The following is a 24,663-nucleotide window of genomic DNA, read 5'->3' on the forward strand; positions in this document are numbered from 1 at the left end:
TGCTACATAATCAAATAAAGCGTGATATCATTCAACAACAAATCATAATGACTATCCAATCAACTATAACCATCTTACTAATACAGCTCAAAGTTACTACCTTTGCCAATGATGGTTCAAGATAAATAATTGGATTCCATGTGGATCTTAAGAGTGCACATAGGTTTCACACCCAATGCCAATTTTCCTGATTAATTATGCTATACTGGTTTACCAATTACTTTGCTAACATTTTGTTCCCCAATCCCTGGGTCCGGCTTTGCCCTGTATTTATACTTCTGTGCTGAATATAGAAAAGCACAGAAATTGATTATACTTAATACTGTAAGAAGCCAGTACAAATAATCAAACCTACCAGTATTTATATTCTGGGATAGCCATGAAGGTCGGTCCCGCTTTGCATCTCCTGTGACAGATTTGATGACGCTGTTCAATATAGTGGCTGCAAAGCAGCCTAAACCCCCAGCTACGGCAGCATACGCAGATCCTATGCTCCTCATGGCATCTGGAGCCTCTTCATACAGGAATTCTAGAAGGCCCACAATGCAAAATACTTCGGCTATGCCAATTAGACAATATTGTATCAATAACCAGTATGCACTTAGATTGGGCATTGGAGTCAGGAAACCAGCTTCATACCCGTGTTTGATAGCATAGTTTCTTCTGTATCTCTCAAAAATCCCAGCCCATGCCACAGATAGAATTGAGACGACCAAACCAATGCCAACCCTTTGAAGCTGAGAAGCACCATGAGGGTGACCTGTAATGTGGCGGGACAATGGGACAAATACAGAGTAGTAGAGAGAGAGGATGAGGAAAATGCTGAGACCAGGAAAAACAGGCATACATGTCACTGGGAGTTTCAGATGTCCCATACGAGTATTCAAGGTATATGCCTGCTGGACTGATAGAGTCAGGAATTCTGTCAAAATTACATTGAGCATTATAGTGCAGGCAGGTATTGGGAGGAGTTTCAATAGAATTTTAACCTCTTCTACTTGAGTGACAGTGCAAAGTCTCCAGGGACTGGGGTCAGCGCCATCTTCTTTCAGTTGAAGAGCAGCCCTATCTAGAAACCTATAGGCCAAAAAAAGCGACATGTTATCTATGGAATGTGAGGTATATAGATGAATATACAAAATAAGTTTCCCGTGGTCAGAGGACAAGTTAGGAAAAGCAGATAAAATAATTTGAGGTCCAAGATCTTCCAACATCTATGTCAGGTATTTTAGTTGGCCATCAAACTGATAGACCAGCTCTTGGATCTGGCACTACAAAATAAAAAAAAAAAGCATAGAAATGGCAATCCCAGCCATTCCTAAATGGGATCTGATCAAATGGTTATATCATCCAAAGGATGCAGGATTTAGGCAGGCACGCCAAGCTGTTTCACCACAACATATTGCCATGGAATAGAGCACGCACACACACACACACACACACACAAAGAAAAAAGAAAAAGAAAAGAAAGGAGCTCACATACCTAAAATCATCAGTATGAGCTATCTTTCCACTTCCCTTTATAGCAGATCGTTTGCCTGGAACCTCATATAAGCCTACTAACTCACTGCTGGAAAAAGAAGCATTTCTCTTCTGAAAAGCAGCAACCAGGACTTGAGCCACTCTTGTAAGAGGGCTACCTCCAGGCAACCTGTGCCTGTATAAAGGAGTGCCTATGAAGAACACCATATTTGATATGCCCATAGCTATGGCTAATGAACCAAAAGCAGATCCCCATCCATGTTTCTTTTGAATATAGACTACCATAGTGAAGGCCACAATTGCTCCAACGGTGACGGAAAGATAGAAGAAATTAAAAAACCTGTCTAAATGAGACTTGTAATCTCTACTCCTTTCATCAAACTGATCAGCCCCAAAAGAAGACACACAAGGCCTTATACCTGCGGCTCCAAACCCAGTGAGATAAAGAACGCCATAAAGGTAGATCATCTGCCATTGCTTTGCCGCCTCACAATTGCCCAAGAGAAGGGACAGTTGATTACATTGATCTTGATTTGGCACAAATGTACTCATTGTTGCACACAAGGTTATCCCTGTTAGACCCTGCAGAAAAGAAGAGAGTAGTATGCAATCTTCATGAGAACTCTGATGAATCTAAACTATAGGAAATAGACATGTAACAACAGTTGGAAGAAGGTACATTGTGAAGAATAAACATAATTGACATAATTTATAAGGTGAAAATTGGTGTGTGAAACAAAGTTTAGAAGCACATGGTGACTTCACAAGGAGATGAAAGCAAATTAAGGGGATGTTTGATGACAACTTAAGTGGCTAAACTGAATGAATTATCACTTTGTATTTTAGTGGATAAGATAGTATTATAATAAAATATTTAAGGGTATAATAACCAACCCAACATGCCACTCAGTTACTAACAAGAAAAAGTCATTCAATCATTTCTTTCGGAAAAAGAGACCTTTTTCACTAAAAGATAAGAAAGTCTTTGAACTTAGCCACTTGAGCCATTATCAAATGGCTCATAATTGTTCCATGAACCTCGAACCACTGTGCAGAGTTAACGTATAATACTTATGATTTTATCAGTACATGTGAAAATTTTCAATATATTAAGAGAGATGCCAATAACATAATCCATCTCACACGGATATAAGCAACTAAAAGTACATTCTTCTTTGTGGGAAAGTGGAGAATAAGTCAGAAACATGTCTGGTATCCAAATTTTATTTTTGAGAAAATAAAATGAGCAAGTTATTTTCTCTACTTCAGGTTCATAGTTTCTTGTTCCAATGGACCCTTTGTCTCTTCCCTCAATTAGTTAATTTTCCAATGAGAATCAATGTGAAATATCAAGACAACTACTACTATACTAGTATATTCTATCATTAAGCACTCACTGCAAGATAGATTGTCGTGAAGATTGCTATTGTCCAATATCGACCAAGATATGCATCAGCAAGAAATCCGCCAAGCACAGATGAAGCCTGTGATATCCCCAAGAAAATATTAACAGCATTTGCTGAACTGGAGAAGGGTCGATGCATTACATTAAACATAAATGCCACCATATTAACTGAAAGTCCAAAGTAAGCCATTCTCTCTGCCATTTCATTACCTATACGAACGACAAACCAAATTCATTCAGGTCCACGTATTTGGAACTGGAACACATACAACAAAGCAGATAGAAAAATTCCATCCTCCAATTGTCTCGTCTTCCAAGATAGACAAGATGTGTTGCTACAAAAGGAAAGAAATTAACTTATAAAGCGTCTGCATACCAAAAATAAAAAAGGCAGCAATCCAACCCCCCGTTTTTGATAGATCGGTAATTGGCTTGCCACGGATATTCACAGGAGTAGTTCCTCCAATATAGCCACCGCCAATGGCAGTCCTCCTATCATCACTCTCTTTGAAATAAATTCCAAGCTTCTTCCTATGAAATGAATCAGAGATCCCACCCACCCTTGCTGGCATCTCCGACAAAACTTCAGGGGACTTGATTTCCTTGGTTTCCATCCCTAGTAAGTAAAGTTTAAAAAGAAATAAAAAATGGAATCAAAATCATATCAAGCATTCCACTTAAGCATAACGCTACATGAAGAAATGCAAAACTTGAAATGAAGCTTACTTAAACCCCACAAAGTGAAAACTGATTCGCTAATTCACTAAATAAAAGCAGCTGTTGAGCTTTCACCACAGTGTTAAAACTTGCAACGACTACTTAGTTCACTATATACCCAAGAAACAGAATAAGAAGGCGGGGATCGAAGTTTGGAGCTCTCTGTCAGTTTGGTTTAAGTTGGTTTCTATGAACTGGGCTATGTACCTATTCACTCTGTTCAATGAATTTCATCTTCGTTACCCAAAAACAACAAAACACACGCATGCAAACGAGCTCTCACATCTCACACAAAACCACCAAGTGGATAACACAAATTTCAGTACGAATGATACACAAGCCCCTCACGACCATAGGAATCAAACGCTGCCAAACACTTGTGGAACCTAGAAGAAAAATGAGATACAAACAGAAGTACTAAATAATCACAACAGTCTCCTAACTCCTTTCACAAAACCCTAACTTTGGTCGAAAGCGCACAAAACCTTCTTAAACCTTGTAGATACCGCAGAAGCGCATTTCCAAATCAACAGAAGGTACAACTGGAGAGCGGAGAGTGGTGCATGGTTGCTCAGGACGATTTAAAATATCTCATAGTAATTTTTGAAAGAGCAGCGTCAAGAAAGGGGTCCAATAAACACCCAGCACGTGAAACTGAGAGCAACATGAACTAACACAATAAATGGAAGAAACACTGTTAAAGAGGCGCCATTAATACGTACCTGCAGTGGAGGTTGCACATAAAGCATCATTGATGGAAGCCGTCCCATCTCTCGAGCTCAAGATGATTGTATCTCTCCCTGGTGTCCTTGTAGAAGGACTAACTCACCGAATGAAGAAGGTTCGTCGACGTTGATCAAGAGTGGTCCATGCCCACGTGAGGACTGGAGGAGAGAGGAGAACGGCCTGAGTTCCCAGGTGGAGGCTTCAACCTTACTAATGGACAATCACCGAATGACGAAGTCGTTCAATAACAACTGAAATAGCTGAACTGAATTACTTAATGCTTAATCTTTTTAATAAATAATTAATTAAATTACAAAAGAAATATGCGAAGGTATATTTAGATCTGGCTATCTCTTAACTGCTTTATTTAGTTCTTTTCTGTTTTAACTGAGTTTGCTTTCTAATAAAAAAAAAAAAAGCTTAGGCTGTTCTGGAAAATGCTGTGAAATGACTCATAATGAGTGTGGGTAGAAAAGATAAATGAGGACCTGTATGTGAGGCTGTTTTGGGAATCTCAACATATGATACCTTAGTGTTTGTTTGGCAGTGATGTGTTTTAGGATCGATTCGTTTTTTAAAGAATTGCCTAATGGTCAAAAAACGTTTTGGGGCTGTTTCAACCCACAATCTGTTGGGTGTTTCATGCCACATCAATACTGAAAAAACGTTTCAACCGCTGTGAGTGCAAGTTGTTTCTCTTTAGGCTATGTTTGATTTGAATGGAAAAAAGTAGGGAAAAGAAGGGAAATGAAAAAAAATCTTTACAAATCTTGTATAAACAGATGTTTTTTTTTGGTGGTTGACATTATCTCATGCTACACATGAGCACGGGATGCACAAACATGTTCCATTCTAATAGTTACAGAGTTTAGTACAACATAAATATATTGAAATTCATTTAATATTCAGCTAAATAAATTACAGATTTTATTAAAAAGTTATTACACATATAAATGATTATTAAACAGCTATTAGTCATTGAAATAATTATTAAAATGTTATTATACAATTAAGCATAATATTAAAAACTTGTATTTTTAGAGAAAACTAAGATTTAAACATATGTAGAGAGAATCTACTGAGAAATTAATACGCATCTTAAAAAAAAAGTAATATTTATTAAATCATAATATATTATTACACCATCAAAATAGATTAAATAATGAATTTTATTTTAATAATTTAGCTTAAGATTACTCAAATAAACAAATAGTTCTTTGTTCTTGTTGCCATATAGGCCATCCAAAAGATGACTCAAGTAAACAATTAATTCCAATGTAGAGCTGAAATCGGGTCCATGTATCAGTTAACTCTCTATCTAGTGGGCCAGTTAGATATCAGGCTTTGCAGCCCAAGAAAACCAATGCAATAAGACATGAATTCATATGCCAAATAACAATAATATTTGGGCAAACCCCAAAATGATCTTCATCAGTTCTACCTCCCTTCACCCAACTATAGGACGTCCTACCCCTAGCAAATTTTCAAAACTATTAATCCACTCCTCATTTAAAATTTCAGAAGTGTTCATTCCCTTACTTAAAAGCTCCACAAATATTTTTCTAGCAATTTCCACAAACTTCTTCATGAGCCACCCTCTTTAATATCTGATTTTTTTTTTCTTTGCGTGATGCACCTCCTCAACCTAGATTGAGAACATGCAACCACCAATGATAAGAAATTTAAGAATTTCTTTTAACACCCACCAAGCATAAGAAATCTAAGCTTAAAATTGGATTCTTGGTGTTTATAATAGAGCCTCGAGCCTACGTTTCAGAGATGATTTGTATCCTCTGTAAATGTAAAAATAAAATAAAATATAACAAACAATAAAGGGTTGGTGGTTACCTTGTTCGGAGGAGACCTTCTCTTGGTGGTAGAAACAATAGGAAACAAGTCTGACAACAGTGGTGTTAGCGTTTATTCAAACTGGAAACCAAGTCCAGTGACTGTGAATCGGCAAAATAATCTCCATGGATTACGTTCTTGTAGATGGTTGGTGAGCTTCACAACGGCAATAAGAGTAATGAGGAGGAAGAGGGAGAAAAACCCTCTTGATGGGTTTTAGGAGGGTTAATGTATTTACGGTGAGATGTGATACACTGTAACACCTTTATTCTGATGTGGCTAATTGCCAACTCATATACCAACAAGATCCATGTAGGAAAACGTTCTTGAATCGCCATGAATACCGGGGCAAAATCGTTTTTAGACTGTTTCCTAAAAAAACGTATTTTTTGGCTAATTCCATTTAGTTGCTAATGTGTCATGCTTGCCACCTCAGCAGAAATGAATCAGCCCTAAAACGCATCGATACCAAATGCCATCTTAGGCATGTTTGACATCGATGTCGTTGCTCCAGAAAACGGTGACACATCAATGCCACATTGAAAAAATCAGTTCTCCAAAAAATTGTAACATGTTTGAAACCATTTTTCCATAAAAATGGTGCTCCAAACCATACCTTAGAAATCGAGAAAGCACGGTTTGGAGAAACGCTAAATTCGACATTTTTTCAATTTAGAGCTCGTTGCTGCAAACGAGGACATGATGTGGCAGTGATGTAGACATCCTATAATGGGTACCAGTGCTAAAAATAGATATGAAGCATTAGTACCAAACAGAAGGTGGTGGTGTTGCCCCATGAAACGTCCTATCTAGGAAAATGGGGTCTTTTTTTTTTTTTTTGGAAACATTGCTGGTAGGTAGGGCGTTTCCTAGAGCAACAATAACGTTTTATGTTTGGTACCAATGCTCCAATAAACGTTTTCAGCACTAGTACCTATTATCTAGTGCCACGTCATGTCCTTATCACTGTCACCTCATGTCCTTGTTGGCAACAACGAGCTACAACTCTAGGGAAATGCCCAATTCAATGTTGCTCCAAGCCATGCCTTCCTAATTTCCAAAGCATGGCTTGGAGAACTGTTTTTTATGGAAAATGGTTTCAAACAAACAAGCATTTCTTGGAGCAATGTTTTTCCAACGTGGCGTTGATGTGTCATCGTTTTATGAAGCAACGACATTGATGCCAAACAAACAAAATTGTTTTTAGGCCGTTTCCTAAAAAAATGCATTTTATGGCCAATTCCATTTAGTTGCTAATGTGTCATGTCTACCACCTCAATAGAAACGAATCAGCCCTAAAACGAATAGATACCAAATGCCATCTTAGGCAATGTTTGGAATCGATGTCGTTGCTCCAGAAAACGATGACACATCAGCGCCACATTGAAAAAATTGGTGCTCCAAAAAGTGATACCATGTTCGGAACCATCTATCCATAAAAAATGGTGCTTCAAACCACATCTTGGAAATCGATAAGGCATGGTCTGGGGAACGGTAAATTTGATATTTTCTCAAATTGTACCTCGTTGCTGCCAACAAGGGCATGATGTGGCAATAACATGAACTTCCTATAATAGGTACTAGTGTTGAAAATAGATGTGCAGCATTGGTACCAAACAAAATGTGTTGTTGTTGCCTCAGGAAACGTCCTACTTGAGAAAACAATGTTTTTTTTTTTTTTTTTGAAAACATTGCTGCCATGTAGGATGTTTCCTAGAGCAACAACATTTTTCTGTTTGGTACCAATGCTCTAGGAAACGTTTACAACACTGGTACCTATTATCCAATGCCATGTCATATCCTTGTCATTGCCACCTCATGCCCCTGTTGGTAGCAATGAGCCGTAGCTACATAAAATGCCAAATTTGGCATTACTCCAAACCATACCTTCCCAATTTTTAAGACATGATTTAAAGCACGGTTTTTTATAAAAAAACAGTTCCAAACAACCATTTTTTCCGACGTAACGCTGAGATATATCGCCATTCTCTAAAGCAACAACGAGATGGATGCCTACCATACGCGCTAATTCAGCAGCTCGTTTGCCTTTTCAGCCAAGTATAAATACTATTTTACCTACGGTAATTATGAGATATTCACCCACAGCCAAAGTTTTTCACTCAACTCCAACTCTCTTCAGCTATTATCGAACGGATTAATACCATTTGGTTGGTCTGTTGGATACGATAAATTAAGGCGCAGTGTAATCATTACAGAATCAGGGGCAAACTACACAAGATCAGACGGCCCACCTTAGCTGTTCTTTATTTATGAACTTACATTTTATATTCCATGGCTCTTCAGTCCGCCTTTTACACGAACCCTCCAAACTCAAAACTCCTCATCTTCTACCAGCCAACCGAAAAACCTTTTATAATTATTAAGGCGCAGTGTATCATTACAGAATCAGGGACAAAAGAAGATCCCAACATAGCCGGCACACCTTAGCTGTCTTATGTATGAACTTACATTCTAAATTCCATGTGACTCTTCAGTCCACCTTTTACACTAACCCTCTAAAGTCCAAACTCTAAACTTCTTACCAGCCAACAGAAAAAACCTTAAAGACAAATTTTTAAACTATAAATTTTAGTTAATTGATTAATTCTATTTTTACTGTTTATGTGATTATTATATTTTTCAAAAATCTTAATTTACCCTTTTTTTAATTGAGCAAGATGATTCTCCTCTTTCTCTCTTTTCATTTTTTATTTTTTCTTTCACTGTTTTTGTCCTCCCCCCTACAAAACCGCCGCTACAACTCCAAGAGCGTAGTGTTTTTCTTTCTCACGTTCTCCCTCGTCTCTCCTACTCCCTACCATCGTTGGTTATCTCCACATGGACGCGTCACGGATGACGAAATGAAGAAGACGTTGGACAAGTTTTATCTTTTGATTGTTTGCTTGGAAATAGGAAGAAGCTCTTGGTGGGTTTTTTCGCAGAGTTTCAGAGAAGGATAGGGGTTCTCGGTCATGAATCATCATATTGATCCCGCAAAGTGCAAATGGAAATGGTGACGGAAAATAGAGACGAAAATGAAAAACAAAATGGAGCAATGATATGTTTCCTATCTTCTTGAATTTTTTCATCAGTTGTGTTTTATTTCAAAATTTTGAAGAAAAGTGGAAGATAAATTTGACATTTTGCTTTCTCTGTTAATATTTAAATGACAATCGTTAGAAACAGTAGAAATAGTGCAAGACAATAGTTAATAGTAAGGATAGAATTAGTCAATTAGCTAAACCATAAGGATAATTTAATAAATTTGTCCATAATTAAATATTTTCTTGAATCGGGCTTAAGTTCAGGTTTATATTGTTTTGGGTTTTAACTTCAGGCCGAGTTCATTCTAATTTTAGCGAAAAAAGTCAAATTAAGCCCAGCTCATGAATAGGATTATTTATTATATAAATTGACATAAATGGACATGAAAGATACATGCCACGTCCGTCATAAAACCACCAAAGGAAAAAACATCTAATCATTAGAGATACATATCTATGTATATCTACGTCACCATGCCTCTCCTATCCATTACCCTTACCCGCATTCTCGTTAACTCTCTCACCCATCTCCCCTTCCCACCACTCATAACAATGTTTAGATACTTGTCATATTCGATTTAACAAGAAAAACCAAAAAATGCATTCAGCACATTGCAGAAATCTAAATTCTATTATAATCTTATACAATTCAAAATGACAAATATCCCACCTTAATATCATGGTTTTTAAAATCGACCCAGAGGCTGAACCGGTCAGGGGCCCGGTTATCGGGTTAAACAGTCGGCCCATTCTGACAAAAAATTAAATAATTAATTTAAAAAAATAAAAAAAATAGTCAAAATAATTCAAACGATTAACCAGCCGAGTCAATAGTTGCTGTCCAAAATCAACGTTTTTTAGAAATTTTGATTTTGGAAAAACCAAAACCGGTCACCTGACCGGTTCCCAATTTTTCAGGTCCGATCCGATTTTGAAAACCATGCTTAATATACATCAAGTCCAACTGGCACGATGGCACCTACTCCAAGTGCTGAAAAGGTACTTGTTAGATTCTCTAGGTAGGGAACTTTGGCTTTTGGTGCTGTTGGGAGCCAACAGCTTATCCTTAAGCTGTGTTATTTTCTTGTGTTGTTTAATGCCTCTGTATTGAGTCTATTTACAAGTTAAAAAAAAGTATGGAGAAGTATGATTTCAAATACAGGGCTATAAACATTCTGAAGTCAACAATCCACACTCCCTATGCATTAACTCCTACCTTCAATTGGTATCAATTCTGAATTGACACTTACTCGGACTTTACTTTGAACCTACAAATTCTGACCCGGGCTGAAATGAAAACAAGGGATCAAACTGACGCTGTTTCTCTACGAGAGGCATTGATTTTCCTATGACAGTGACTAATTACATAATAGGCATATATACTTGTAGTGCAAATACCAGATTACTGCTATATTATGTTTCAGTCTAATTTTGTAGCCAAATTAGATGGAGTGTAATTAAACACATAAAATCAAATTAAAGCTGTTAATCTGGGTTCAAAAGGAGGAGATATTTAATTACTTCTACAAATTCCTCCATTACTGGCCCCTTAATGTCAATATCAATAAGGTATTTTTTATTTAAATTTCGATTATGGATTTTATGGAATTTCAAATTTCTTTATTGGTTTATCTTTGTTTCAAGTAGTCAACTAATTAACTAAAACAGAAAGAAGAAGTCAATAATCAGATTCATCCCACGTTTGAGTATCTTAATGTTGATTATTTGTTCCCTGTAAATGCATATTGGAAATATTACAACTACATAATATTGGATTTTGAACTCATGTGACGAAGATCTTCTTTTTTATTAAATGGCTGGGCTCTCTATTTTTTCCTACAATTTATTACATACCAATCAGAGATGGGTATGGGTGGGTTGGTACTGCGTTATTCCTCTCCTTACTGCAATTATTTCATCCGTTCCGTAGCTTCGCTATCCAATGGAAACTATAAATAAAATTTTGGATGGAAGACTGAAGATATAAATGTAAAATAGTGATCTGTTTTCAAAATTTAAAAAATAATTAAGGGTAAAAAAGTCATTTTATTTAATTTGAGGTAAGATTTAACAGAATTTGAATGTTCAAAACTTTAAGTTACTTTAAGTAGTTTTTAAAGGGTAAATTTCGTAGACTATCCTTATTATTTATATTGTCTTAAAGTTTTCTTAAATTTGCTGACGATTTACATTATGGTTAAGTACTAATGCAAAAAATATAACATCCAATTTATTCTTGATTATTTTTCAATTTTTCAAAATAAAACCCAAATGATGAAAATTTTCAAGTACTTGAATAAACCTATCAAAGGGTTGTCTGTTGCAACATTAACCTATTTTCCTTCTCTGTTTATGTGATTTCAAAGAGAATAAGGCAAGAGAGGAGGAGGTTCGAAATTCTTAGGTTTTGCAATGGCTTCCAAATGAATCTTGAACGTACTGAAGGATCTCCAGAAAGATCCTATGTTTTGGGCTATAAAGATTTTATTCTGGGTTTTTGTCACACTATGAAACCATAGTACCTGAAAGGCTGAAACCTTAACTGGTAGGAACTCACCACGAGGAGGGGATTGCTACACTCTGATTATGAGCTTTTCAATGGGGGATCTACGGATGACATTATTTTGACTTACAACAGGGATTAGGGATTCACTGGCCTTCTAACTGACTTTGCAAACACCATGGTCAAGATGGGTAACTTGAGCCCCCTCATAAAGATAAAGGAGAGATCAAGAAAAATTGTAGAGATGTTAACTACTAATGAAAAGTCTCTCTGTGTCTAATATATTGTGCAATTCATGAGGATTGTTGTGTTGTTCGTGTGGTCTTCAAGGAGTGGGATATTTCTATGGACTCGACGTACATAATGGAGCTGCAGAGAGTGTTGGGAGAGAAGATCATGAACTTGCCCCATGTTTTTATCAAAGGGAAATATATTGGGATTGATGAGATTAAGCTGCTCTGATTGAAGGGTTCCCTAGGTTTCATCCGCCACGTTGAAACTTAAGATATGTTCGTTTCCTCTTAACTCTTATCTCTCAAGAAGAATCTTTTAACTTTAAGAGAAAAATGGTTGTTCATTTTCTCTTATCTCTTATCTCTTAAAGTGCAATCATACAACTTTTTATTTTCCAATGATACCCTCAAAAAGACAAGCAAAAACTCTAATATATGGGGTCAAAGTGGATATTTGATAATTTGCAGAATTTAGAATTCAGAGTTCAGAATAACATTCTCTACGTTCAGATTTTAGAGGAAAAAAAAAGTTCACCAATACCAATATACCCCTTAATGTAATTATTGCATTTTCAGATGTCAGACTTCAGGGCAAACGAACAAGCCCTTAGCCGCCTCCTTGCAATCTACAATCGGCCTATCCAGGGGCGACGTCACCTTCATCCTCTCCCCGTAAAGTCTCTAAATCCCAATCATCTACTTCTATCTTCTCTCACTCGAGGTCGTTGATTTATTTCACTAACAACTGAATTTCCAACCCAGTTCCATCTACCCTGTTTGACCACCCAGCAGTACAACAACCAACTCTGTCTCACAACAAATTGTTGTCATTACAAGTGCAATTCGACGTGGTAGAGCTCTACCTTCAGACCAAATGTGCCAAACCCATTTGAAGCGGGATTGAGATAAACCAAGGTTTGATGAAAATCATGTTGGGGCCTGTACAAGTTCTCTGAAATCTCCCCTCTAAATGAATAAATCCCTAAATCGAGCTTTCGAAGCTTATTAGAGAAATTCCCAATCCAACCTGGAATGGGGCCTCCTGGGAAGTTTGTCGAGACGCATCCAAAGATCTTGTTGTTGGAATCCAAGAAATAAAGGTTCTCTAGGGAACCAAATCAGGAGTGCTGAATTTGGTTTTCAATGGTCCGAATACGATGATGCAGAAGACAGAGGCGGTGGCAGACCCGGATTCATATTTGACACCTTGCTATGGTAGAGAAGAGGAAGGGAAGAAAGAGAGAAAAGAGAATACGAGTGTGTGATTCTGGATGGAGGGAAGAAGGGTATTATTAGGTTTTTAAAAAGTTTGTTTTTATATATCATGTGGTGTCAGGTATGTATAGATTTTGATGGAACATTAACATATAATTATGGTAGGGATAGATTTAATCAATTGTCAAAAACAATAAGAATAGTTTAAGATAATATTTAGGGTAAATTTCTTAAACTACCCTTATGGTTTAATTAATTGACTAACTCTACCATTACTATTTGAAAATTGACTAAGTGTACCCTTACTGTTTATGACAATTGGCTAAGTATACCCCTAACCGTTAACCATGGATGGAAAAGCTAAAAATACCCATTATACCCCTATACAAAATTGCATTTTTATCCTTGTTTTTAAATTAACTCAATCCCCCTCAGACACTCGCCCTATTTGTCGAAGGGAAGAGAAGACAGGAGTGCTATCCTGACGGCTCACCATTGCCATCTCCACTAACGGTGATCGCTGCAAATAACAAATGGTGGAGGTCCGACGGAAATCTGACGGAGCTCAGCGCTGGGTTTTTTTTATCGCTGTTCTTAACACCCCCTTTTGTTTAAACCCTAAACAAAACAGAGATGAGTTTTTTTTTTTGTTTTTTATTGAAGGTTTTTTTTAGTTTTTCACTAAAGGAATCTTTAGTGTCTGATTAGAATACAGTGTTATTTTTTCGCTTTTGCAGTGAGTTCTACGGACAAATATTGAAACCTGTAGTTTCTGAGGTGTGTACAAATGCCTTGTCTATGGTAGGGGACCATCTCTTTGTTATTTATGTGTGTACAACCATACTTTGAGATTCGTGGCCTATGGCCACGTTCATGTCGGTTCTTAGACCGAATCAAATGGCGGTTTTGGGACCCATGTGTTTGCTACAGTGCAAACATTGGATCCACACGTGTCTACTTCAGAAAGAAAATGCTGTGTTGCCAATACAACCCCATGTGTTCGACTAAATGCCTGAACTACCTAGAAAGGGTTGTGTTGCCAATAAAATGAGGTCAATAATATGATCATTTTCTTGGAAGCACCAAAGGGGAAACAAAATAATCATGGATGCATAATATACGCACATAGAGTTGCTAATAAACAAATAAAAAGAGTGTGAGCATATCCAGACCTCCTTTGTCCATGGTCCTTTAATGAGTTCAGGATTGAGAACCTTTTGCCATGGATGCAGACATTGCACATCTGACCGACTAGGGAACCATTTAGCTACAAGAGATCATAAAGTTCATAAAATCACAAAAATAGTAGTAGATTCTATACCGCAAAGATGGAACAAATTAAGAAAAAGCAAAGAACATAAAAAATAAGAAAGAAATCAGAAGGAAGAAACTCCATAAGTGCTTATTTCTTTTGGATCTAACTTCCTCATATAGCTTGCATTTAACAATGAAACAGGACTACCAAAAACATAATTCATGAATTCCCATTAATATAGCTTGCATCTAACTGCTCATATTAATATCCAATAGGAAATCAATAAGCTACTGAATTCCCATTAAAAATGTCCTAGAGTAAATGTAGAAGATTAATAAATATGACTGGGTAATTTGGGCCTTCAGATGCTAAAGGCAAAAGAGTAAGGTAAGATAAGAAAACAAGCCAAATTGCATTCCAACTAAGAGGTACTTGGAAGGCTAAATAAATCCAACTTTAACTTTCAAATATTAGCAATACAATATACAAAACAATTAAACAGATTGATCTTTAGAGTCAAGTATTATGAAACTCTTTGCAAATTAGTGAATAATTGACAAACCAGTTAATACATAGAAGCACACTCACCTATTTTCTTCTAATTTTCCCACCGAGTTTTTTAACTGCTTTTGTTAATAGGTCATCCTGCCTCATATTAAAAGATAAGAGACAAAATGAAGTAATAGATGGTTAAAAATATTAAATTCATCCACTCACGGAATGGTTTTGAGTTGAGTGGTGTTCTAAATGGCCTATTTCATTCACTTTTTTAATGTTTCTATTGTGTAGAATTAACATTAGGTTAACCAACTTTAGTTACAGCTTGTTTCATTGGCTAAAGTCTTGTTTCTATCATGTTTAGGAATGGAGGAAGGGAGATATACGTTCGTTGTCAACCATGGTGGCCAATGGAAGACAATTAATGGGAAGCTGTCATATGTCGGTGGTAACATGGAATATGTGGATAACATTGACAATGACAGGATTTTCTACCTAGACATCATGGAGGACTTTTGCAGTTTGTGTCGGATACCTCCTGGCAATACGGTAACCATTAACTACAAGATCATGAACTAGAAGAGCAATTGGGTTTGTTGGGCAGTGAGAGGGACATGTTGCAGATGTTTGCTGTGCATGGTTATATGCGTTAGATTATCTTATATGTCACTACTACATATGCTAAATGTGTATCGGTTGATGACACGTGTGTTGAAAGAAGTGGACAGAGTAGTGACCATGGAAAAAGAAAGTATATAGTTGAAAGTGAGGGTGATTGTTGCATTATTGATTCTGCGTTCGATGATGATGCATCTGAGCATGAGTGTGGTCATGGAATGGAGGGTGCTGATGGTGAATTTGATGAAGATCATAATTGTGGAGATGGGCTAGGTGGTGATGATGATTGGCTGGAATGTGGTATTGATGACTCTAATTCAGAACAACCGGGTGGTTCTGGTGTACCATCAACCGGGCATGATGGTGTTGGTGTATCATCAGTTAGGGAAGCAGTTGATTAGTTAAATTATGAGCCATTGAGTGACAATGACAATCTGGAGAGAAGGGGGAGATGGTCCACCTGATTTTGATTTTTTTAATCCAAGATTTCTTGTTGGAATGGAATTTGCAACTGTATAAGAGTTCAAATAAACCTTAAGGAATTATTGTGTGGTAGAGGGTGTGGAGATCAAGAGAAAAAAGAATGAGAAGTCCATATTCACTGGAGTTTGTGCTATTAATGAATGTATGTGGAGGATACATGCATCATTCAGCCATGACAGGGGTAGTTTTATTGTCAAGACACTCAGTGACAGACATACTTGTATGAGGGTGACAACAAACAAGGAAGCTACCAACACATAGCTATCCACAAAGATTAAGGGGCTATTAAGAGTTGACCCCAGCATGTCAATACACGTACTCGTTGTTGAAATCAGACGCTTGTATGGAATAGAAGTTTTGTGGAGGAAGACACATAGAGTCCGCCTAAAAGCCATTGATATGATTAGAGGGTCTCTGGACGAATCATACTCTTTGTTACCTAAGTACTGCATAGCTTTTTTAGCAAGTAGCCCTGGGTCTATTGTCAAACTACATGCTCTGCTAGCCATAGTAGATGACACATATGGCACATTCAAGAGAGTGTTCATTTGCCTTTCAGCCTGCAATAATGGCTTCTTGGAGGGATGTAGAAAAATTGTTGGGTTGGATGGTTGTCACACTAGGACTGGTGCAACTGGACAGGTAATTCTATCGGTTGTAGGCCTAGATGGGAATAATGGCATATACCCCATTGCATATTCTTTGTGGAAGCCGATAACAAAGAAAGTTGGTTGTGGTTGTTGGTTGAGCTTCAGGATGCATTGTGTATTGATGACCCACATAGGTGGAATTTTATGTTAGATAGGCATAAGGTATGTGTGTTATATTTGAGTTTTTTGTTCTTTGATTTATTATGTATACAACTATTATCTTTGAATTCATTTTTTCTTTATGTTTTGCTATTACTAACAATCCTACTAATTGGTGATGTAGGGTATAGTTGATGGGGTTGCGATTTGCATGCCCGGTGCAGATCATCGTTTTTGCATGCGGCATTTGTATAGCAATTTCAAGGGAAAAGCATTAAGGGATGCTCTGTGGGTTGCTGGAAAGTCATACACTCAAACTGACTTTGCTCACTGTATGGAAATTGTGAAGAGTTGTTCTAATGAAGCATCTGATTGGCTATGTAAGATCCCCCCTACAACATGGTCCAAGCATGGGTTTGACCCAATTGTTAAATCGGATGACATCACAAACAACTGGACTGAGTCATTCAATTCTTGGATTGGGGAGTCCAGGTCTTTGCCAATCGTAGAAATGCTAGAAGATGTAATAAAGAAGTTGACACGAGGTTGTTAATGCACAGGCATCAATGCTAATGCCAAGGGTGGAATAAATTGTCAGTAAAAGGAGGAGAGAGGCCAAGTGATTATTGGTTAAAAAGCATATTCATTTATATAGATTTTATCTTTTTCACTACTTGAGTCAATTGTACGTTCCTCACTCATGTTAATTGCACTTGCAGGTCAGTTAGGGTTTTCTAGTCTAGACATTATGGGTACCAAACAAGAGGGAGTGATTTGGTAGATAATGTGACTAAGATGGATGCTAAGACCTGCACCTGTAGAGTATGGGGCATCAGTGGCATCCTGTGCTGTCATGCACTTGTGGTTTTAACATACACTCAAGGTATAGTGGAGGAGTTGTGTGATGTGGCCTTTCACAAGTCCACATAATCAAGAGTGTATAGCCACCTTATACATGCACTACCTAGGCATAAGTATTGGGCACCAGTTTACCACCATCCAGTCAGACCTCCAACAATGAGGAGAAAACCAGGTTGACCTCCAATTAGTAAGAGAAGGGAAGAAGACGAGGCAAGCCCATCCCACCATGGCCCACTAGAACATAAGACAATAAGATGCTCTATCTGTGGTGGAATTGGGCACAATAGAAGGAATTGTCGTGCTCCTCCTCCCAGTGGCAACAATACTAATGCACAAGTATCATTGTTTAAAAATTTGAACACACTAATGGTTAGAATTTTCACTTTAATAATATTATTTAACTATTCCTTGTAAGTTGATGTGCCTGCTCCGGAACAAGCTCAAACAGGTTGGATGGTTATAGGGAAACTCTTGTATATCATGAGGGGGGCTTTAAGTACCCACCTAGTGCATGGCACCATGGGGATGGCTTCTTCATCTATAGCAACACATATTCCACCAACATCTAAGGCTGGATCCCCAGCAGAAAGAGCATCTAGTGCTACAAGAGGGAGATCATCTGAGGTTCCGAGGAGGGGTGGCATCAGGAGTGGTGGTAGTGGAATGTTTCAACATTCACATATTGGCCAATCAAACAATCAGGTAACATTACTAATGTTGTAGATTGTTATAGTATATTCTAGCTATATCCAATATATAACATATGGACTTAGCAACATCACTTGAATTTTTATAGGTTCAAGGTCAAAGCATCCAAGAATTGACATACTCACAACCATATTGAGTGACATTCAATATTATTGAATTTTTTGTATAGACCAACTAAATTTGATGGAACTGATATATATGATGGAGCTGACTTTCAGAAAGGTTTACAGGCAGTGATATATATGATGGAAATATGTACAAATTCAACAAGAACATCACACCTCCTGCTTTATGCCCACACCATAACTCATTTGTTTCTAGTATCAAAGGGCATCAATTCAGGATTATGGTCTACGTCAATTCTAATTTTCATTTTGAAAATATAAACTCACCCCTATGTTGTCTTTTAAATTCTCTTCAGATGTGGCATTCGATGTATTATATGCTAAAGGAATGTGATATAATATTGGAATTTTTAATAGTTGAAAACTTAAGGGGAGATTTCAACAATTTACCCCCTTTTTTGTTATTTAGCACGATGAATATAATTACCTAGATAAGCATATTTACACGTGTTCTTTTATTTTCCAGGTGAGTGAGATCATGAACATTATATCTTTAAAAAGAGAAAACAGAAAGGACAATATTGTCCCACCATGTGCTGATAATTTTCTCATATACACCTGAAAAGTATTTTTTCAAACTGAGAAGGGATTTGTTTTTGGAGTTCGAGAAATGATTGAATCTTTTTGAATGGTGGCTACAAATGAATCATTCTCCTTTTATGTTATTTTGAAATTAATTTAATTATTTATCGACGACTCATTGAGTCAACTAAAATAGTAGGATGCATGTTTATCTACACAATCCCTCATATTTCGTGTTCAGTTCATTCCTGCAATGTTCCTAGCTAGCTGGATTCTCTTACCATCACCATCTATGCGTTATCTAAAAAAAATAAAATTATCTAGTTAGGGGACTAGTGGTTACATAGATGCACCCAAGAATTCAATTAATGCGATTCATTACTATCACATGGAGAGGAAAGGGAGGCTGCCCTTCATTTCACAGGTTCAAAGTTGAAACCCATGCTGCATCCTCAAACACAGGGGTGATGGTGATTGATTGGGTCATCGTCATTCTTTGTACAGAGAGTGTAGAGGCATGCTTAATGATGCTTTTGTAATTGGTTATATAGGATGAATTATAGCTAGATATTTTTATTAAGAATATATGTGCTCTGTCTATATATAATTTACTAATGCTTTTACTATTTTTATTTTATATAATTCTATTATCGGTTTTGAACATTGACTATTTCTTCCCCTTGATTTGAAAATCTTAAGACGAAAGGTATGCAAATTAAGTCACAATCAAGCCAAAATCAGATTATACATCTTTGATTCTCATATTTGTTATACGACCCAACAACTTATCACAAAATTCAGACATTCTATTGAATTTATCCTTCTCTGGACAACTGCTTTAACCACATCTAGTGGGTCTTTAGAAGGTCCTGCCACATCTCCTTTGATGGTTATACTCTGTTGGACTTGTGGTTTCCTTGGTATCCATGCAAATAACTTACACCCACCTGCATCCTACAAAAAATAGAGTGCTTTAAGCGATTGAATATTTAACAAACTTTGCATAGACAAATAACTAAGATTGAATAGTCTTACTTGGGGCTTTGCGCAAACCCAAAATCCTCTCCCTTGTGTAGCGGGCCGTTTAGATATGAAGACCATGCAAACCCCATTTCCACATGGACAACACCTTATCTCATCCTTCCAACAAAAGAAATTACATCTTCTATCACCGTCAAACTACAACAATAACCAAAAAATTGTGTTACATGAAACGTTAACAAACTACAACAGTAACTAATGTTTTGTATAACCTATGTAGTAGTGACAACCATAGAACTCTTGCCCAACATTCTCAGCCTTCCCATTCCGCGCCATGACAAGTACACACTCCCCACCACCACATGAGCAAAAAACCTTTGTGGTATTAGAAAGGTGCTCAGGTGAGCGGTGGTGTGCAGGCTGCATCAGGCTGGGCATGCATGGGCGTGTGCGAGAGTGCACTGGCATAGCTACGCTAGGCTGGCATTTCATTGAACATCTGCAAGTCCACTTCCTCCTTTCTTCCTACTTCCAAAAATAGCTATATCGTTTACCTCTATTCACCTCTTTACACAAGAGGTTTGATGTCGCTCCAGATTGCCCTCCTTCCTCCTATTCTTCCTCCTTCCCTCCCCCCCTCAACCTTCTACCTCCCTTTATTCACCTCTTTCCATAAGAGATGAGATGTGACCAAACGACTGTCCCTCCTCCAAAAGCGAAAAAAATAACATTGTATTCCAATCAGACACTAAAGATTCCTTTAGTGAAAAAAAAAAAAAACCTTCAATAAAAAAACAAAAAAAACTCATCTCCATTTTGTTTAGGGTTTAAACAAAAAGGGGTGTTAAGAACAGGGATACAAAACCCGCCGTCGACCTCCATTGGATTTCATTCGGACCTCCGCCGTTCATTATTTGTAATGATCGCCGTCGGTGGAGATGGCGATGGCAAGCCGTCAGGATGGCGCTCCTGTCTTCTCTTCCCTTTGATAGATAGGGCAAGTGTCTGAGAGGGATTGAGTTAATTTAAAAACAAGGATAAAAATATAATTTTGTATAGGGGTATAATGGGCATTTTTAACTTTTTCGTACAATTAGTCAATTGTCAGAAATAGTAAGGGTACACTTGGTTAATTTTCAAACAGGTAGAGTTAGTCAATTAACTAAACCTTTAGTTTAAGAAATTTACCTAATATTTAAATTAAATAGTAAGAATACAATTTGCCCTTTTTAAGTTTCAAGGATATTTAAGTATTTGTCAAATATTTCAGTGTACCCGTACTTAAATTAGCCCAAACTCAAAAGCAGTAACCAGAACTCTTTCGCGGGTTAACGTTCGGGCATGGACTCCTCAAGAGACGACGACGGAGCATGGAAGCAAGGTGATTCAGGAGTCTCATTTCCTGAGCTTCTCAACTTTGCCAGTAGAGCTCAGTCCTTAATTTCGGAAGTTTTACTCTTATCTGGCCGAATCCCTAATGAATTTCGCGATCGCCGCTATGATCCCGTGCTCTTCGATCTTAGGTTAGTTATTGAATATATAAATTTTGTCATCTAGTCGTTCACCGGATCCTGAGTTGGGGTTGAAAAACATATATAATGTATGTGATCGAATAGGTCGCTCGAGCAGTTTAGTCAATTTGCAACATTTCATGCCCTTTTCTTCTTTCTAGTCGATGTTTCAAATATTTGGATTTTGGAGTTAATTATGGAATTCTCCTGGGCTCCGTCGAATGCGACCTTGAAATTAGTTTCTTTACCTTTAATCGTGATATCCAAGCCACCTATGGATTGAATTATAATGTACTAACATTGTGCGATTTGTTGTTAGAACTCAATAGTTCTTGCTAGCTCTGAAGTGTGTAGGTTATTCCTTTTTCTAGGTATTTTGATTCTCCGGATGAGTTTGAGTCGAGAATTGTTGGAAATGCAGAACTGGAGGAGCTCGAAGATCAGCTTCGCGAGTCTTGTTCTGAGTTTATGCACAGGTTTTTTCTTCTGGCGAATGGCATTGTGATTTACCACCAGGAGTTACTCAAATACCTAGATGAAATACAGGTTCGGTTACTGTTGATGTGGAGCTCTCCCCTCTCCCTCTCCCCCTCCTATTGCTCTATACCATAGTGCTTTTGTTTCCACAGGAAGGAGCATATCCACAAAGTGCCCTGGAGAGAGTAATAGAGAATGAGAAGGGACGCCAGTTGCTCACAGAATCGCTAGCTCTGTTTGGGTGTATACTTCTGCTTCTGGAACATCACATGGGTGGCTTCTTACGGGAAAAGCTGCTTGTTGCACATGTCCGTTACGATTGTTGTTTCGATGCTCCTAATATTCAGCAAATTTGTTTGCTATCTCGTATGCACCCGTTGAAACCAGTTAGACATCGTCAAATTCATTATTCTCCTTCAAGCTCTACCATGGTCTTAGTGCAGAATCCTGAAGAACTTCTTATGAAATTTCCTTTCCCTAAACAGGTTGTGGATTCCATTATTAGTCTTCTGAGAGATTGTGATTTGTATAATAGGGTCCGCCACTATCCTGATCCTGAACACCGGACTGTGGCATTGTCTTCACAGGCAGGATGGCTTTATGTTCTGTTATTCTATTCTCCAGAGTTTCTTCATAATGGAATTGTGATGCGGGAAATTGTAGATCGGTTCTTTAAAGATTCCTGGGTGGTTCCACTGTTTATGTATTTTATCGTGGATTTGTCATTGTCATGGGATGCATATAAAGCTGCAAAAACATCACTGTCTTTATGTCTTTCCTCATCATTTATTCGTGATCTCTGTCATCTTCATTGTGCAAAGGTTGGTGTTACTGTTTCCATAACCGTGAGGCATTTTAGAAATGTGTACTCTATAGAGCTGTTTTACTGTTCTCCAAATATTCTATTGGTTCATATAAAATACTTCTCTAAATATTATCAAGTCAATTTATTTGCCATCCGAGGTAATTATTCTACTGAAATTTTGACATGCCTCTTGCATCCTGCTTGCTTCAATGATGAGATGAATATTCAACCCCTTCATTCATGATTTAAGTGTATTAATCAGTATTTGTCCATGATTGGCAGCGTTTTTCCTTGTCTCTTATTTCTTTCCAAGGTTCCACATCTTAAATCTATTATTAACACTGGCTGACTTTCAGGTTAAGGATCTCATGTCTGAGTTAAGTTCACTTCTCTCAGATGGTGTACTAAGCAGGGGCTATGTGTTGAATAACTCCCAGTCTCTTCTTTCCTTTGTTAGAAATTGCAATGTTTCATTCCGCTGGCTGTTGCTCCATTTATCTGTAAGCTCCTTGTCAAGAACAAAATATAGAACACCAATGACAACATGTTTGTTAGTATCTTATATTTTTATAAAGTAGGTTTTTTAAGTAATCTAATTTATTATAGAGAAGGAATCTAGATAAGTTGTTGCACATTGAAATTAATATATTAAAACAATATACAAGATTTGGAACTAAGAGATGTATAATAGAATTGTTTCAAAGACAATATTGTCTTACATGTGAATGTGAAGTCATGCATGACATGGCTAAGTTTGAGAAAATAAATGTAACTTGTTATTATATGATATTTAGTAGGTTAGGTTGAGAAAACTGACCCGCAAGATTTAATTCTCTTGCAATTTTTACTCCTTGCAGGACAGCTTGGAAGTCTGCAAAAACCGAGTCCCCTTCTCCAACTGGACCTAAGAACACAGCAATAACATGACCTTCATAGTTTCTAAAAATCCCCCCTATTACCAGCCGGGCCTGGGTTCCCTAGACTGCTGCCATCAAAGTTCAGTTTGAAGAATCCTTCATCTGGTGGTTTCCAGCCCACAACAGGTTTAATCCTTGTAGCAGAACTTCTAACTACAACTTCCAAATTTCTCCACATATCATCAAAGGAGAAATTAGAAAATAACTTTAGAGACTTGGCCCACATTGAAGCTCTATGCAAGATGCAATCCAGAACTGCTTCCTTATTTCTTTCTTTATCATTGAATACTCTGCCATTCCTTTCCTCCCACACCGTCCAAATCAATGCAGCCATGATACATCTCCACAGAATTTTACCCCTTCTCTTGGGCCAACTGAAGGTCGTTGGTTCAAAGAGACTTCTAATCTGAGTAGGCAAGCTCTACCTGTGACCAAGAAGTTCAAAAATCCTTTCCTAGAGACTAGCAACAAAAGGGCAGGATATCGGAAGATGGTAGTGGTTTTCTCCACTTGCTTTACACAAGGTACACCAGGTAGGGGACAAGCACATAAAAGGTCTTCTTTTTTGCAAAACATCCAAAGTGTTTATTTTGCCATGGAAAACTTCCCAGTACAAAGCCCCAACCTTGGGAGGAATAGGTTTAGACCAGATTTCATCAGCAGGGCAAGGAAGAGAGTTTGGGTTTGAACACAAGAAAGAGAAAAAGGAGGCACAAGAAAAAAAGACCTTTGGGGTGTGGAATCCAGGGCAGCAGAATCAAGAATTTGTAACAACAAGGTTGCCTTTTCTGATTCAAGATCCCTTTAATTCCTTCTTAAACCTAAGTTCCAGCTTAACCCAGTCAACTCAGAAAGGGAAGCAAAGTGAGGCAGGTTCTTTTTTCAACAAAGAAAGAGAAAACAAAGATGGGAACACATCTTTTAGGATTGAATTACCAATCCAAAGGTCCTCCCAAAAAAAAACCTTATCTCCAGAGCAA

The 24,663-nt window shown here is 37.5% G+C and overlaps 2 protein-coding genes across 21 annotated transcripts in view; one reads left to right on the forward strand and one right to left on the reverse strand.

Annotated features, from left to right (window-relative positions):
• Nucleotides 1–4,556, reverse strand: LOC148853343 (protein NRT1/ PTR FAMILY 6.1-like). Of its 4 annotated transcripts, none has more exons than XM_088982080.1 (5): nucleotides 4,327–4,556; nucleotides 3,264–3,503; nucleotides 2,880–3,097; nucleotides 1,484–2,064; nucleotides 1–1,077 (listed from the first exon to the last, which is right to left on the reverse strand). In XM_088982080.1, the coding sequence occupies exons 2-5, from the start codon at nucleotides 3,499–3,501 to the stop codon at nucleotides 201–203; spliced, it is 1,914 nt and encodes a 637-aa protein (XP_088838206.1). In that variant the 5' UTR covers nucleotides 3,502–3,503; nucleotides 4,327–4,556; the 3' UTR covers nucleotides 1–200. The 4 variants fall into 4 exon arrangements, with proteins under 4 accessions (XP_088838206.1, XP_088838203.1, XP_088838205.1 ...); XM_088982077.1 differs by lacking the exon at nucleotides 4,327–4,556 and adding an exon at nucleotides 4,090–4,286; XM_088982079.1 differs by lacking the exon at nucleotides 4,327–4,556 and adding an exon at nucleotides 4,100–4,276.
• A 16,680-nt stretch (nucleotides 4,557–21,236) lies between these two features.
• LOC148853344 (uncharacterized) overlaps nucleotides 21,237–24,663 on the forward strand; it is a 122,565-nt gene continuing 119,138 nt past the window's right edge. For 16 of the 17 annotated variants that reach the window (XR_016112765.1, XR_016112755.1, XR_016112757.1 and 13 more), the window contains exons 1-4: nucleotides 21,247–21,496; nucleotides 21,856–22,030; nucleotides 22,114–22,782; nucleotides 23,123–23,266. Coding sequence is in view for 5 of the 17 variants with exons in the window: in XM_088983663.1 (XP_088839789.1) it covers nucleotides 21,315–21,496; nucleotides 21,856–22,030; nucleotides 22,114–22,782; nucleotides 23,123–23,266 (1,170 nt within the window). In the remaining 12 variants the exon portion in view is untranslated. Of the gene's footprint in view, nucleotides 21,497–21,855; nucleotides 22,031–22,113; nucleotides 22,783–23,122; nucleotides 23,267–24,663 lie in introns of all 17 variants that reach the window. The other variant, XR_016112760.1, reaches the window with a different exon arrangement.

Source organism: Nelumbo lutea, chromosome 4 (genome assembly GCF_056320005.1).
Source record: "Nelumbo lutea isolate HS-2025 chromosome 4, American lotus-T2T, whole genome shotgun sequence".
NCBI classification, from domain to species: Eukaryota; Viridiplantae; Streptophyta; class Magnoliopsida; order Proteales; family Nelumbonaceae; genus Nelumbo; species Nelumbo lutea.